The sequence below is a fragment of the Panthera tigris genome, chromosome D1, assembly GCF_018350195.1.
Source record: "Panthera tigris isolate Pti1 chromosome D1, P.tigris_Pti1_mat1.1, whole genome shotgun sequence".
Lineage (NCBI taxonomy): Eukaryota > Metazoa > Chordata > Mammalia > Carnivora > Felidae > Panthera > Panthera tigris.
Window position 1 is genome coordinate 106,686,114 of NC_056669.1, and position 15,875 is coordinate 106,701,988.

Sequence of the window (15,875 nt, forward strand, 5' to 3'; positions counted from 1 at the left end):
GCCGGAGCGGGCCGTGCGGGAGCGCGCGGACGGAGCAGCGGCGCCGTCGGTCCCCGTCGGGGCTCCGTGGGTCCCCGACTCGCCCCCGGCCGGGCCATGGCGGGCGCCAGGCCCGGCGTCCACGCGCTGCAGCTGGAGCCGCCCACCGTGGTAGAGACCCTGCGGCGCGGGAGTAAGTTCATCAAATGGGACGAGGTAAGCGCGGGGGCCCCCTGTTCCACCCAGATCCTGGGACTCCCTCGCTGAAACTCAGTCAGATGCCGGGGACCCCCCACCCGAGCCTGGGCTGGCCACGGTTCCCCCCCCCCCCTCCCAAGCCAGTCTCGCTTGTGCTCCGGAAACTTGAGTCCCCAGTCGTGCCCGTAATGAAGACTTTGGCCCCCAACCCCACCCCCAATCCCTTCAGCTGTGGAAAATTTGGATTTCCACTCCTTGGTCCGGAGACCTTGAACCCCAATGAATCCCGGACCCCCCCTTTTCACTCGCTCTTTCCACCCCTCCCTCCCGGTCTAATTCTGGTTCCCCCAACCCCGGCCTGGTCCCCAGACCATTGCCCAGCACTAGACTCTGGCTGGAGGACCCTGGCCCCCAATCTGGCTCAGCGCACCCCCATTCTTCCTAGTACCCTAGCCTGAACATTGTTCTCCATTCATCACTTTTTCACCCTATTCTTGCTGCACCCTTTTGCCCTGCTTCAGGAGCCCATCCCGGCTCAAGGCTCAGGAGAGAGCACCGAGTCACCCGCTAGTGGAGTCTTTGCCCCCCAAGTTCCTCCACTCCTGGGGAACTTTGCTCTCCACTTCTTAGCATCAGGGACTTTGAAACCCAATAAATCCTGGCCCCCCTTTCTACCGCCCCGGCCCCCACCTGCAGCTCCCCGCCCCTTCCTGCGCCCCACCCTCGTTTTTACACCGCCCCCTCCTCTGCCCCCTGGGCCCCTCCTTCCCCAGGGCCTCCACCCCGCCTGTCTGAGCCTCCCCGCTGCTCCTTCCCAGTCAGGCCAGAGGCCTGGAAGACTCTGAGCTCCTTTCCGGCTGGGTGGGGCGGGTAGGCGTGGGAGCTGGGGGGAGGGGCTGGGGGCGTGGTCTGAGGCAGCAGGTGTGCCTTAGAGGGGTGCCTGGGAACTCCAGGGACCAGAGGAGACCCCTCCCCCCAGTCTCGCGCAAGGGAAAAGTTTCTCCTTTTCCTTCCAGTGTGATAAACCCAAATAAGGAAGTGGGAACTGGGAGAGGGCCCTGGGGGTGGGGTGGGGGTTGCTGACTGGGACTTGGGGCTGAAGAGCAGGGGGCCTGGGCTGTTTTTGAAGGCCAGACACCAGGGAAGGGGCAGGGGAAGGCCCTGGGGTCGGTACCCACAGAACTCCCCTCTCCTCACACTACCGGGGGACCTGAGCCCCAGGGCAGGGTTGGGAACCCCAGAGAGGGGCTGAGGATGGGCGTCAGCAAAGTGAGGCCGGGAGGTCCCCACATCCCTAAAGTTCCAAGGCCTCCTGCCCTTTGTAAGAAAAGAGATGGGCGGGGCTGGTTGCAGATCCATTCTCCAGGAAAGGAAACTGAGTCTGGAAAGTAGAGACTAACTCCAGTCCCCATAATGGGGTGGCAGCTAAGGCCACGAGCTGAGAGCCTAGCAGGAGTCCTACTTCCTTGCTGCCCAGGCCATGGGACTCTGGAGCCATACTGCCTGCGAGCAGGTCCTAGCACCTCCTTTTGACCTTAAGCCAGCACCTAGCCTCCCTGTGCCTCGGAATCCTCATCTGTTAAATGGGAAGTAGGATAGCACGGACTTCATAAGGTTGTTAGGAGGACTGAGTGAGCTCATAGAGAGCCACTTGGTCTGGATGACCCTCCCCCCAGCTCTGGCGGCTCGTCCTGAGTCGCACAAGGGTGGCCCTGGGAGTGTGCCAGGGACCAGATCCTCCTCAGAAAATGGAGCTGGCATACCCTTCCTTGTCCTTCTGCCAGCCGCAGGGCTGTTTGAGGGAAGGGAAGACAGAATTCACCGTCTAGTCCCAAGGGCAGGGTGAGTCCCCTTCTGGGGGGACTCAGTCTGTGTTCTGTAAGGTTGGGGATAGCCACAAGACTGTGAGACTCCAGTTGGGTGCAGGGTGGGGGGGAGGTCACGGGCTTTGAGGCAGATGTAAGGGCTGACTGGTTGTCATGAGGCCCTGGGGGACACAAAAGCTGTGGAAGTCAGACTTCCAAACCCTCTGCTTTCATTCCGTAAATATTCTGCAGGGGGCTCCAGGGGCCTCCGACCACTAGGGAGCTGTCAGACCCTCTGAGGAAATTGAGCCCAGGGTTGGGGTCTGGGGAGGGGGGGTCAGATTTCATGGGTAGAGAAGGAAGGAGAGGATATCCTAGCAGAGGAGCAACAGTGGAAAAGCTGGAGGAGGGGAAAGGGAGTCAGTGGTCCCTGTGACTGAGTCTTAGAGTAGGATACAGGTGAGGGCGGGAGGGGCATTGGGACCCCAAATGTCACACCGGGGACAATCGCGTGAGCTTTATCCAAGAACCGTAGGGAACCACAAAGGACCTGTGGGCTGGATGAGGCTTCGTTTTCACTCAGTGGCAGGAGCACTGGGGTGGATGGCCGGAGGGAGTCCAGGGATCAAGCCTCGGCCACAGCCCTCACTCACTGACCCCTGCCTTCCCGTCCCGTCCCCAGGAGGCTTCCAGTCGGAACCTGGTGACCCTGCGTGTGGACCCCAATGGCTTCTTCCTGTACTGGACAGGACCCAACATGGTGAGGGTGGGCACTGGTACAACTTGCTCAGGTCTAGGACCCCTGGCCCCGAACCCTTGAATCCCTCCTACCCACCCAGGAGGGTGGGGCCCAGCTGCTGGCTGACCTCTCCCACGGCTCCCTGGACAGGAAGTGCTAAGGGCGGGGGCTGAGGCTGGGGCTACAGCAGGGGGTAGCCACTCCCTGGCCCAGGGGGCAGATCTTGGGGGCCCCTGGCTCCCGCCCCATAGCCTCTCAGACCTACTCTGGCATCTGGTTTCCCCAGGAGGTGGACACCCTGGACATCAGTTCCATCAGGGACACGCGGACGGGACGTTATGCCCGCCTGCCCAAGGTGAGTGATGGGGTCCCGGACCGAGGGTGGGAGCGAGGCCTTGGGGGGACCCCTCTTTACCCTTGGCTTTCAACTACTCAGGACCCCAAGATCCGAGAGGTGCTGGGCTTTGGAGGCCCTGACACCCGGCTGGAGGAGAAGTTGATGACAGTGGTGGCCGGGCCAGACCCGGTGAATACAACATTCTTGAACTTCATGGCCGTGCAGGATGACACAGCCAAGGTGGGCTGGGGCCAAAGGGTCGGCCCTGGGGAGCCTCACTGCTGAGTCAGCCGTCACTTAGTGAGCATCCATTGTGTCTGAGGCTGTCCTCTACCCCTATTTCTAATCAGCCTCTGACAAGGCAGCATTTAAGCACTTAACTATGGACGTACCTGGTTCTGGGTGTGGGCTGGGGCTGGGCCAACCCCTCTGTTCCCCGTTCACTCACCCCCCCACCCTGTCTCCTGACCCCTCAGGTCTGGACCGAGGAGCTGTTCAAGCTGGCTATGAACATCCTGGCTCAGAACGCCTCCCGGAACACCTTTCTGAGAAAAGCGTGAGTCCCGGGCCTGCCTGGGGGGTGTCGGGGGTTCAGGTGGCCACGCCCAAGGCGTGACCCTTCTGCCTGCCTCCCCAGATACACCAAGCTGAAGCTGCAGGTGAACCAGGATGGACGGATCCCAGTGAAGAAGTGAGTACCCCTTGCCTCAGCACCTTCTCTCCTGCCCCCACCTTAGTGACCTTTGCCCCCACTGACCCTGACCCCTCTCACCTGCTCAGCATCCTGAAGATGTTCTCAGCAGATAAGAAGCGCGTCGAGACTGCGCTGGAATCCTGTGGCCTCAATTTCAACCGGGTGAGGAGGCCGGGACAGGAGCAACGGAGGGTGTCACGGAGGGTGTCTGGTCTCTTGGGGCTCGCTGTCTCTTGGGTTCTCACCCCACGCTTCTGGTCCCCAGAGTGAGTCCATCCGGCCCGACGAGTTCTCCTTGGAAATCTTCGAGCGGTTCCTGAATAAGCTGTGTCTGCGGCCAGACATTGACAAGATCCTGCTGGAGATGTGAGCAGGGCTGGGCCCACCTCTCAGCCCCCAGAGCGCTGTGTCTGGCCTCTGCCGGCATTCCTTCTTTCCGGCACAGCCAGGGGAAGCGGCACGGCCGGGGGTCCCCGTGCGCCAGGGCTGGGGCCGAGGCTGTGCCGTGAACTGCTCTGTGCTGATCCTTGGCTGGGGTTACTTTCATCAGCCTGTGCCCGAGGCTGGGGACCGAGGGGCTTCGATGTGCTGTGGGACTTTGCCTGAGCTCACACGGCGAGTGAAGACTGGGGCTGAAGGTGGGAAGCAGGCATAGCAGGCCAAACACTCTGTGGCCTCCAAAGCCCTCGCTAATGTCAATGCCGGCACCTGGTGGTTAGGAGGGTGGATGGGAAAACTGAGGCCCACGGGGCACAGCCGTTTGCCCAAGTCCCAATCAGCAGGTGCTAGAGCCAGGCCCAGAACTTTCCTCTTCTCCCGGGGCGAGGGCCTGGAGCAGGGGCTGGGGAGGCTCTAGCCTGACTCAGCTTCCTACCCCCTTTAGAGGCGCCAAGGGCAAGCCATACCTGACGCTGGAGCAGCTCATGGACTTCATCAACCAGAAGCAACGGGACCCGAGGCTCAACGAAGTGCTGTACCCACCCCTGCGGCCCTCCCAGGCCCGGCTGCTCATTGAGAAGTATGAGCCCAACCAGCAGTTCCTGGAACGAGGTGAGCCGGAGGGGAGCCAGTCGGAGTTGGGGGCTGGCAGCAGGAGGCGCCCCAACTGACCCGGCTGAGCCCACCCGTCCCCCAGACCAGATGTCCATGGAGGGCTTCAGCCGCTACCTGGGGGGTGAGGAGAATGGAATCCTGCCCTTGGAGGCCCTGGATCTGAGCGCAGACATGACCCAGCCGCTAAGCGCCTACTTCATCAACTCCTCACACAACACCTATCTCACAGGTGAGTGAGCCACCCTCGGGCAGCTGGAGCGGTGGCATCCATGACCTCTGCCCTCTGCCCCTCACGTCACCTCCCTCGTTTGGGGGTGACCCGTCCTAGGGATGCAGGCAGGGAACAGGCAGCCTACCCCAGGGGAGCGGGGCTTCCCGGCATGGGCACATTTCCCAGATGGCCCAGAAGCCTTTGCTGGGGAAGGGCTGGCCTGCGAAGGGACACTGAGGCTGGGCGCAGGTCACCGTGTGGTGGGCTTCGGCAGGAAGGAGGCCGGAGGCGGGATGGCTGCTGGGGCAGGTAGAGGTGAGAGGGAGTGAGAGAAGGAGGCAGGGCTAGACCAGGGCACCGGAGGCATTTGGATTTATCCTAAGAGGGCGGGAAGGGCTTTCCGGAGGGTGTTATTCAGGGGAGGCGATGAGGCCCAATAAAGGGAGCAGGTGCTCTGCAGAGATTGCATGGGAGGCAGCGAGGGGCCTCCCCGGGCAGGAGGTGATGGAGGCTATTTCAGGGCGGCGGCAGGCAGTGAAAGGAGGAAAGGGAAATGAAGGGCCGTGGGGGTGTTGGGGACAGCTCTCCACTTGAGGCCAGTAGATAGGAGGGGGATGTTTATCTGAGAGAGGATGAGCCCCGGCGAAGGAACCCGCCATCAGCCAGCTCTGCTCGATGCTGACTCTGCCCGGTTTGGATGGATGCCAGGGGCTGGGTGGCAGGACGTGGGCCCCGCCCTGGGGGATTTTAGGAGAGATGATGCTGGTTCCACAGTGAATTAAGGAATCGTGATGGAGGGCTGGCCAGACAGCGTGCCAGGGCCGGGCCGGGCCGGGCCGCCGCGGGGGCCTGGGCGTCTCCAGCATGGCTGGTTGAGGAGCCGTGGCGGGCCTGGGGAGGAGGGTGAGGACCCCGGCTGGCCGGGCGGCTGTGGTGATGGAGCCTGGCCGCCAGCGGGGCAGCTGGCTGGGACGTCGTCGGTGGAGATGTACCGGCAGGCACTGCTCTGGGGCTGCCGCTGCGTGGAGCTGGACGTGTGGAAAGGGCGGCCCCCGGAGGAGGAGCCCTTTATCACCCACGGCTTCACCATGACCACCGAGGTGCCGCTGCGAGACGTGCTCGAGGCCATTGCGGAAACCGCCTTCAAGACCTCGCCCTACCCTGTCATCCTCTCCTTCGAGAACCACGTGGACTCGTGAGTGGGCCCCTGCCCCGGGGATCCCCCCGATCGACCCAAGACAGCCATCCCACCAGGGCACTCTTTGTTCCTGTGACCCTCCGACCCCGAGGGCCTTTGGTCTCCCCTGGGGACTGAAGTCAGCTTCACCCCACCCCGTCCAGGATCTTCTGACCTTTGACCTTGGCCCCACAGGGCAAAGCAGCAGGCCAAGATGGCCGAGTACTGTCGTTCGATCTTCGGGGACGCGCTGCTCATCGACCCACTGGACAAGTACCCGGTATGAGGGCTTGGCACTGGGGCAGGGCGTGGGGGGTGAGGGCGCCCCTGCAGGCCCTGACCTGTCTGTGGCCGCCAGCTGGCCCCAGGCGTCCCCCTGCCCAGCCCCCAGGACCTGATGGGCCGCATCCTGGTGAAGAACAAGAAGCGACACCAGCCCAGCACTGGTGTCCCCAACAGCTCCATTCGCAAGCGGCCGCTGGAGCAGAGCAACTCGGCCCTGAGCGAGAGCTCTGCCGCCACCGAGCCCTCCTCACCTCAGCTCGGTATGGCCCCTGCCCGGCCTTCACCCCCGATCCTGACCCTGAACTCTTAACCTCACCGAGTTCCACCTCCCCAGTGACGCTCCTGCGGCTCCCGGCCTGACCTCCCTCCCCGCGGGGTCTCTTACTGCCACGCAGCTGGTGATGGGACCTCTGACCCCTGTCCCCGGGCACTGACTTCACTGAACTATAGCCCAGCTGGATGTGGTTCCATCCGATTTCTGACCCCTCAACCTCAGTTTCCCACCTCGCAGAGCCCTCCTGTTAACCAGATTATGACCCTGAATTCTGACCTCTGGCCTCTGACCTCCATGAACTACCTCCTCATGCTTCGGGTGTGGCCCTCAGACCTCCAACCCCTCTTCTGTGACCCCCACTGAGTCCGTCTACCCCTTGGTTATGATTTTAGCTAACCCTTGACCTCTCACTTTATCGAAGTCCCCTGGGCACGTGACCCCGACCGCTCACCTCACTGAGCCACCTCGTTGGGTATGGCTCTGATTGACGCCTCACTTGGGAATCCCACTGTGTCATCCTTTACCCCCACTGCCAAGGCACCTGTATCTCAGTTCCTGGCTTCTCACCCTTCTGAGCCACGCTACCTACCTCTCTGATGGATAGGACTCTGGACCCTGACCTTTGACCCGTGACCCCTATGCACTACTCTTGGCTTCTGCTCCTACCCCAGCCACGCTGCCCTGAGATAACCCCCTGAGTCGCCTCCACACGCAGCCCCTCGTGGCTCCTGAGTGTCTATGTTTGAGGACCCCTGTGGCCCTGTTTTCTGCAGGGTCCCCCAGCTCTGACAGCTGCCTGGGCCTGAGCAATGGGGAAGAGCTGGGCCTTGAGAAGCCCAGCCTGGAGCCTCGGAAGTCTCTGGGCGAGGAGGGGCTACAGCGGGGCCCTGATGCTCTTGGATCTGCCGACCGTGAGGATGAGGAGGAAGACGAGGAAGAGGAGGAACAGGCAGATCCCAAAAAGCCGACCTCAGATGAGGTCAGTCCCGCGGGCGGGAAGAGGCAGACGCAGCGTGTTTTAATTCCCCAAGCGTTTGCTGAACACCTACTGTGTGCCAGACACAGCACTGTGTACTGGGTCTGACCATGATCAGATGTTATTCCTGTTCTCTTGGAGTTCCCAGGGTGTGTGGGGGGATGGGGGGAGGAGGGGGTCATAGGTACATAGGCACAGAAGCAAGTGTGAAGTTATGCTCATGACTGGGCCGGGGGAGGGTGAGTTAGGGGGCAGAATTGGGGGGAAGAAGGAGAGACCCACCTGGGCGGGGAGGTTAGGCGATTAGACCTGAGGAAGAGGAACATCACGTACGTACGCGTGTGTACAAAGGCCCTGTGGCAGGACTGGAGAGTGCAGGAAGGGGCAGTGTAAGACAAGGGAGTGTTGAGTTGAGGAGCGGCGGTGACAGGAAAGGTGGATCCTGAGGTCAGATTTGGGAGGGGACCAGACTGGGGAAGGGTGTGTGCGGGTGTGTGCAGGCGTGGCCAAGCTCAGCATTGAGGGTGTCAAGTTCAAGGCTCTTGGTGGGTCACCCGAGAGGAGATGGCAAGATGGTAATTGGAAATAATGGCTCGTCTGCACGTGAATAACCGAGTCCCTGGGGTTGGGTGACGAGTGCCAGCTTCCAAGGATCAGGGAGGCAGGAGGCAGAGGAGGAAGGTGGGGCCCAGGGCACGTCGCCAAGGCTCCAGAGAGAAGCCTGTGGGGCAGATGGGACCAGGACTGACGGTCCACGGAGCGGCTGGGGCCCAATTGCAGAGGCGGGCAGAGGGTCAGGACCTCCCTCCTGGCAGGGGGCAGATGAGGCAACTTCCAGCTGATGGCTGGGGGGCATGGCCCTGCCGACCCTGTCTTTGGCGGCCACAGGGCACTGCCAGCAGCGAAGTCAATGCCACTGAGGAGATGTCAACACTCGTCAACTACATCGAGCCTGTCAAGTTCAAGTCCTTTGAGGCTGCTCGAAGTGAGTGGGGTGGGAGATGGTGGGAGCAGGAGCCAGCCCAGCCTCTCCAGACCTGACCCCCTCCCCCGCTCCCCGCCCCCCCCTCCCCCAGAGAGGAACAAATGCTTCGAGATGTCATCCTTCGTGGAAACCAAGGCCATGGAGCAACTGACCAAGAGCCCCATGGAGTTTGTGGAGTATCCTTCCGCATTGCCGGGGCTGGCAGACCAGGGTGGGGGTGCTCACAGGCGGGCTCGGATGTTCTGATCCCACTTATGCCACCTGCGCAGGGTCCTCACCCTCAAGCACCTTGGCCTGGGCTTGGGGCTAGCCTGGGAGGCTGCGTGGGGGCTAGGCCGGGAGGCAGGGGGGCCGGAGGGGCAGAGGCCGGGAAGGGGGTTCACAGGAGCGCAGGGTGGGCCTGGGGCGGGGCCTGGTAAAGAGCATGGCCCCTGACTGCCCACCTCAGATACAATAAACAACAGCTCAGCCGCATCTACCCCAAGGGCACCCGCGTGGACTCCTCCAATTATATGCCCCAGCTCTTCTGGAACGTGGGCTGCCAGCTTGTGGCCCTCAACTTTCAGACCCTGGGTGAGCACCAGCCTGCCTCGACCCCCCGGCTTCCAACCTCGCCAGTTTCTGCTCTGCGACCCTGCTGACCTTGTCCGAAAGGACTTCTGACTGCCTGATCCCAGATCTCCAGACCAAACCAAGACCTTGGCTCACCTCAACTCCTGACCTTGGCTGACCTTTCCCCCTGATCCCACTTGATCTGACCCTCCCGGTCCCTGGTCCTCCCTCTGCATTGAACTGTCCTTCCCGACTCCTGACCCCAGGGGGCTGGCTGACCCTTGCCGTCCCCACGTCACCCCCAGATGTGGCGATGCAGCTCAACGCGGGTGTGTTTGAGTACAACGGGCGCAGCGGCTACCTGCTCAAGCCCGAGTTCATGCGGCGGCCGGACAAGTCCTTCGACCCCTTCACCGAAGTCATCGTGGACGGCATCGTGGCCAATGCCTTGCGGGTCAAGGTGGGGCCAGGGGAGGGCCCTGGCAGGGTGTCCTGGGGGCGGGACTCTTCGCAGCCACCTCACCCTCCTGGCCCCCTCAGGTGATCTCGGGGCAGTTCCTGTCCGACAGGAAGGTGGGCATCTACGTGGAGGTGGACATGTTTGGCCTCCCCGTTGACACACGGCGCAAGTACCGCACTCGGACGTCTCAGGGGAACTCGTTCAATCCTGTGTGGGATGAGGAACCCTTTGACTTCCCCAAGGTGAGCCCGGGGCCTGCACCTGCCCTGCCGGGCCCTCGGGGCAGCAGGAAGCAGGTGCATGGGTTGGTGGTCAGGAGTCGGAAGGCGGGTGCGCCTGTCACCTCCAGGCCCCGCGTGTGACAGGGTCAGGCCTGGGCTCCTTGCCCTCTGCAGCCTTTGAGAAGAGCACAGGAAGGGGAGACAGCAGGAGGGCCTGCAGCGCCCCCCATGAGGAGCGGGGGCAGCCCACCCCCTCGCTCAGGCAGGAAGGACCTGTCTGAGATCACAGCCGCAGGCTCACGCCAGCTCTGCCCCGCCTCCCGGATGGACTGGACCTCGGTGCGCCGCTGGGGTGGGTGTGGCTCCGTCCCGGACTCAAGGCTCACTGTACAGTTTCTAACCTGGCAATGACCGGGACCGTCCCATGAGAGCGGTGCCTGGAGGGGTCTGCCTGTTCTCTCCGCTGCTCGCCATCTGTTTGGCCAGGCCGTGGAGGCCGCCCCTGGTTCAGTGGCGACGGTGACCGATGGTCAGTAATTGGGTCAGCTCGTCTGAGGGTCCACTCGGAGCGCTGGCCTTGGTGGCTGTGGTCAGCTGTGGCTCTGTGGACGCGGGGGCCGTGGGTCAGCTCCCTGGCTCAGCACCGGTCTGGGCCCTCAGGTGGTGCTCCCCACGCTGGCTTCGCTGCGCATCGCGGCCTTTGAGGAAGGCGGCAAGTTTGTGGGGCATCGGATTCTGCCCGTCTCTGCCATCCGTTCAGGTGAGGCCAGCTGGGCTCTGGGAAGCACAGGGGCGGTGTGTGCGGGTACCCAGTGGGGCCCAGCCACCTTGCCGTCCCCCCCTCCCAGGGTACCACTACATTTGCCTGCGGAATGAGGCCAACCAGCCGCTCTGCCTGCCGGCCCTGCTCATATACACCGAAGCCTCCGACTATATTCCTGATGACCACCAGGGTGAGCAGGGGCGGGGGGTGGGGGGCTGGCCAGGCAGGGTGGGGGACAGGCGTGCCGGCGGGGTCTGGCAGTGGCTGAGCCAGGTGGCCCCAGCTGAGGGTGGTAAACAGCCCTGAGGGCGGGTTTGGGTTCCGTGGTCCTTCCGTGAAACCAGAGCAGTGGGGAAGGTGTGGCCCCGGGGGTTCTGTCTCTGAGACCCTTGCCCTCTGCTCCCCACCCAGACTACGCAGAGGCCCTGATCAACCCCATCAAGCATGTCAGCCTGATGGACCAGAGGGCCAAGCAGTTGGCCGCCCTCATCGGGGAGAGCGAGGTGAGCCAGGGCAGGTCAGGGGCGAGCGGGAGACAGCAGGCTCTGGGTGACTTGGACCCTTGGGGCTGCTGGGGGTGTGGGTGGGGCGGGGCGGTGAGGGCTGATCTCTGGACCCCGTCTTCTCCACGCTCCCCTGCCCGCACTGCCCTATCCCAGTGCCAGCTGGTGGTCTGGCTCCTCTCCCCGAGTGGAGCTGTTCACTGCCTTACTGTCGACGCCAGCCCGGTGGCATTCACCCACACCCTCTGCCTGCGGGGCCGGTTCCCCTTTTGTCTCCTCTCGTCCAGACTAGACAATAGAGCCAAGGGTATGCTGAGCGTCAGATCTGTGCCTGGCCCGGTGTGAGCTCTTTTCACCGACTCGACTCCTAGAATCCTCCCCCCCGCTCCCTGTCACCTGAGTCGGGTCCTGCCACCCCAGTGTAGAGGTGGGGACACCGAGGCTCTCCAACCGGGCCTCCAACGCCGGCCATTCTGCCATGCCGCCTGGTGTGGGGCCTCTGGCCTTTCAGACTCAGTAGGCTCAGCTGCCTCGGGTGACTGTCCACGTCGGAAGGAGGTGGAAACTACCCCTTTTGCGCGCAGGAGGCTTTCAGGACAGACCCGGGCTGGAATCTCTCCAGCTGAAGGGCAGGGTTCGGCTGCCTCACCAAAGCGGTTGGAAGCCACAGAAGCTTTTAAACCCTGGGGTCCTGGGGGCCAGGAGATGGGCAGTGGCTTCTGTGGGGAGGGGTCAGGAGCAGAGGCTTGCCCGCACAGCGAGAGCCGGTCCCCCGGGGCCTGTGGCAGGCAGAGAAATGAGGCTGCCTGGAGCTGTCAGCGGGAGAGGCTGGTGCCCACTCTGCGGTCACTTCCTTCATTGATTTAATCAGGAGCTAAGCAACAAGGAAGATGAGCAGCTGTGGGTGAGGGTGGAGGGGGACTGGGAAAGGGGGAGGAAGCTTGGGGTGGGGCCAAGGTTTTCCTGAACAATCTGGAAGTTCCTGAGCACATGCACGGGGGCCCGGCATCCTAGGGACGCGACCTCACGTTATCTGCCCCACCCCCTGCGTGGAACAGGGGTTCTAGAAATGCTTACCTTATTACCTCTTACTTCTCTTGTGGGTGTTCAACAGCCCCATATTCTAGACGGGGAGTCCAGGCCAGACGGGCCGAGGGAAGCGGACCAGGGGCATCGGGGAGCCCCGGGAGGTGGCGAAGGACAGAAGGGCCTGGAGAGAACGGCATTTCTGGAAAGAGCATTCTGCTTTCTCCCCCTCAGGCTCAGGTTGGCCCAGAAACCTGCCAGGAGACTCCATCTCAGCAGCCGGTGACCCCAAACCCCACACCCAGCACACTGGACATCTCCCCGCGCCGGCCCCCGGGCCCCGCCACGTCCCCTAGCAGCCCCTCCCTCAGCAGCCCAGGTAAGGGGCAGCCTGGGCCCAGGGTGGGCTGAGGGGGCAGCTCCGCTCTGCCGTCCGCCAGCCTCTCATGGCCCTGCCTCCGCTCTCCAGGGCAGCGCGACGACCTCATCGCCAGCCTCCTCTCAGGTGCGGGGCAGGGGCTGTTCTGGAGGGGGTGAGGCGCCCCTGCGGGGTTGGCCTGCCCCGGCCCGGCCCCGCCCACCTTTGCCCCGTCGCTCGCAGAGGTGGCCCCGGCCCCGCTGGACGAGCTCCGAGGCCACAAGGCTCTGGTGAAACTCCGGAGCCGGCAAGAGCGAGAGCTTCGGGAGCTGCGCAAGAAGCATCAGCGGAAGGCGGTTGCCCTCACTCGCCGATTGCTCGACGGCTTGGCCCAGGCCCGGGCTGAGCGCAGGTGCCGGCAGCGGCCGGGTGTCCTGTGAGTGTCCAGACCACGTGCACGCGAGTGTGTGCCGTGCGCGGTGACGGGAACGTGCGGGGGTGTGCGCGCGTGGGGTTCTTCACGACGTGAGCTCCTTGACGCCCAGGGAGGAGGGTCCGGTGCCAGGGAGATAGAGTCTTCCCACGTTGGGTCCCGCCCTCCCTGCCGGGGAACTAGATCGCTCTAGAAGCCCCCCCCCCCCCCCCACGAGGAGCACGTATTTCCAGCAACCGGTGCCCACACAGGCTCCCATCATTCGGATGGAACTGATGGGCCTCGTTGTTGGCATAACAGACACCGCCCTCCCAGCCCGAGTCCCTGTGACAACCTGAGTGTCACCCAGAGGGGTTCTTCCTGCAGAGGCGGGGAGGACGAGAAGGCGGAGGAGGAAGAGGTGAAGCGGTATCGAGAGTTCCAGAAGAGACAGGTGCAGAGTCTGCTGGAGCTGCGGGAGGCCCAGGCGGATACAGAGGCCGAGCGGAGGCTGGAGCATCTGCGACAGGTGAGGTGGGCGTGGGGCAGCCAGCGGGGTGGGGGCCCGTCTCTCGGACAGACCCGGCCTCAGCCTGTGTCACCTGGTGGCCGCCCGTGTCCGCAGGCTCAGCAGAGGCTCAGGGAGATCGTCCTGGATGCTCACGCGACCCAGTTCAAGCGGCTGAAGGAGACGAACGAGAGGTGAAGGCCAAGGATCCTGTGTGGGTGGGGCAGGGGGCTCCCCGGTGTTGTCAGGAGGAGGGGAGAGCCCCCAGACCTGCCCTCCACCCTTCCTCCTCCCCGCCACCGGCTCGTCCAGGGAGAAGAAGGAGCTGCAGAAGATTCTGGACAGGAAGCGCCACAACAGTATCTCAGAAGCCAAGACAAGGGAGAAACATAAGAAGGAGGCGTAAGGGCACCGGGGCCAGGGGGGCTGGGGGCTGGGGGCTGGGAGCCTGGGGGGCTGGGCACCGAGCCCACTCTGTCTTGCTCCCTGCAGGGAACTGACAGAGATTAACCGTCGGCACATCACCGAGTCCGTCAACTCCATCCGTCGGGTGAGTGAGGCTCAGGTCCCGCCGCAGCCCCCTCCTGTGCCTTCCTTCATTAGAAACCCATCTCAGTGCCCGGCCTATTGCTATATTATCCTAGAGGGACTTCTAGGACCTTTTCCCTCTGGGCCCCACAGCCCTCTCTTGCCCCCTGACATCCTATCTGGAGCCAACTGCCTGTAACCGTGTCCCATGGCTTTGGAGTCTCTGTCTGGAATGTTTGCTGGGTCACGTCAGAATCCTGGCCCCGCAGCTCTGGGGGGGGGGCTTGCACCTGCCTGACTTCTTCCGTAGCCAGAGCCCTAGGGCCCTGACCCCTCCCATAGGGACCCGTGGCTGAGCCTCCCCCCTGCCAACGCCCCCCCCCCCCCCCCCCCCCCCCCCGCAGCTGGAGGAGGCCCAGAAGCAGCGGCACGAACGCCTTGTGGCCGGGCAGCAGCAGGTGCTGCAGCAGCTGGCCGAAGAAGAGCCCAAGGTGAGGCCTTGGATGAGGCGGGCGGGAGGCAGGCAGGGCGCTGGGCGGCCCGGCCTCGCCTGTGATACTCCGCCTCCTCCCCCCGCAGCTGCTGGCCCAACTGGCCCAGGAGTGTCAGGAACAGCGGGCAAGGCTGCCCCAGGAGGCCTGCCGGAGCCTGCTGGGCGAGACGCCGGAGGGGCTGGGGGACGGGCATCCGGTGGCCTGTGCCAGCAATGGTCACGCACCTGGGAGCGGCGGGCACCTGTCTGGCGCCGACTCAGAGAGCCAAGAGGAGAATACGAAGCTCTGAACTGGCTGAGCGAGAGGTGGCCACAGGATGGGTGCTGGGAGGGCAGGAAGCTAAGACACTAAGGCTCTTTGTTTTTGTTTTTGTTTTTGTTTTTTAACTTTTTATCTTTAGAAATTTTATTTTTTTAAACCGGGGCAAGCAACCCCACACTAACCCCCTTACTTCACCCTCCTGGGGCCCCATTAGTCCCCAGCCCCTCCTTCCTGCCTTCAGTCCTAAGGAAGGTGCTGGGTCACTGTGGTCCGGGAGGTTTTTGCGCTCCCTTGGTGCCCACACCCCAGAGTGGGGGTTGTCTCCCTCACTTCCCCCGGGAACACTGGCGGAGACTTTGAGCTCTGGGAAGTAGGGTCACCTTCTTGCTCTCTTCTTTGGGAATTTTTTTTTTTTTTTTACATGAATAAAAGTGGATTTCAGGGACCCTGTGTGCAGTGTGGTCTGGGGTGGGGCAGTTCTGGAGAGGTCCCTGGGCCCTGGGTCTGGCTCTACGGGCTTCAGTTTCCTCATCTATAAAAAGGGTTTGTGGGGTTGAGGTCAGGCCCTCGGTGAAGGGTTGCTGGGTTTTAACCTTGAGACCTCCTTGTTGGGGGCCTGCAGATCTCCCCGATGACCTGACATTAGAGGTCCTGTGGCCTCCCCCCCACATTTTCCCGCCTTTATGTCCTCTGTCTCAGGCCTATCACTTCTTCCCCCCCCCCCCCCCCCATTACTTTTCTCCCTCCTGGGCCCTTCTTGTCCTTCCTTCACAAAGGCTTAGGCCTCTGCTTCAGGAAGCCTTCCCTGCCCCCCCTTCCTGTTGCCTGATATGACCCAAGCACCCAGCATCTTCCGACGAGGCGGTTCTGGGCCCCTCGCAGGCAGTTGACTCTAACTGGGGATGGACCTTGTCAGCTCAGAACCTGCCCGACATCAGGGGACCGGACCTGGGCTCTCGATGATACGCTAGGTGGGGAATGGGTGGACCTAGTAGTGACCCTTCTCCCGAGGGACTCTTGGGAGAAGGGAAGCTGACAGTCACAGATGCATACAGGGACTGGGAGCCCCAGCATCC

At 63.0% G+C, this 15,875-nt stretch overlaps 1 protein-coding gene across 2 annotated transcripts; it reads left to right on the forward strand.

Annotated features, from left to right (window-relative positions):
* On the forward strand, positions 1 to 15,245 carry PLCB3 (phospholipase C beta 3). Of its 2 annotated transcripts, none has more exons than XM_042958509.1 (31): positions 1 to 195; positions 2,665 to 2,742; positions 3,008 to 3,076; positions 3,158 to 3,298; positions 3,535 to 3,614; positions 3,696 to 3,749; positions 3,839 to 3,914; positions 4,018 to 4,118; positions 4,636 to 4,802; positions 4,888 to 5,034; positions 5,971 to 6,211; positions 6,389 to 6,473; positions 6,552 to 6,738; positions 7,526 to 7,731; positions 8,617 to 8,713; positions 8,805 to 8,889; positions 9,162 to 9,286; positions 9,571 to 9,725; positions 9,806 to 9,967; positions 10,607 to 10,706; positions 10,795 to 10,899; positions 11,121 to 11,212; positions 12,473 to 12,617; positions 12,708 to 12,743; positions 12,840 to 13,032; positions 13,330 to 13,537; positions 13,634 to 13,710; positions 13,829 to 13,918; positions 14,009 to 14,066; positions 14,449 to 14,535; positions 14,624 to 15,245. In XM_042958509.1, the coding sequence occupies exons 1-31, from the start codon at positions 97 to 99 to the stop codon at positions 14,825 to 14,827; spliced, it is 3,750 nt and encodes a 1,249-aa protein (XP_042814443.1). In that variant the 5' UTR covers positions 1 to 96; the 3' UTR covers positions 14,828 to 15,245. The 2 variants fall into 2 exon arrangements, with proteins under 2 accessions (XP_042814443.1, XP_042814444.1); XM_042958510.1 differs by having other exon boundaries at positions 3 to 195; positions 13,396 to 13,537.
* The last annotated feature ends 630 nt before the right edge of the window (positions 15,246 to 15,875 follow it).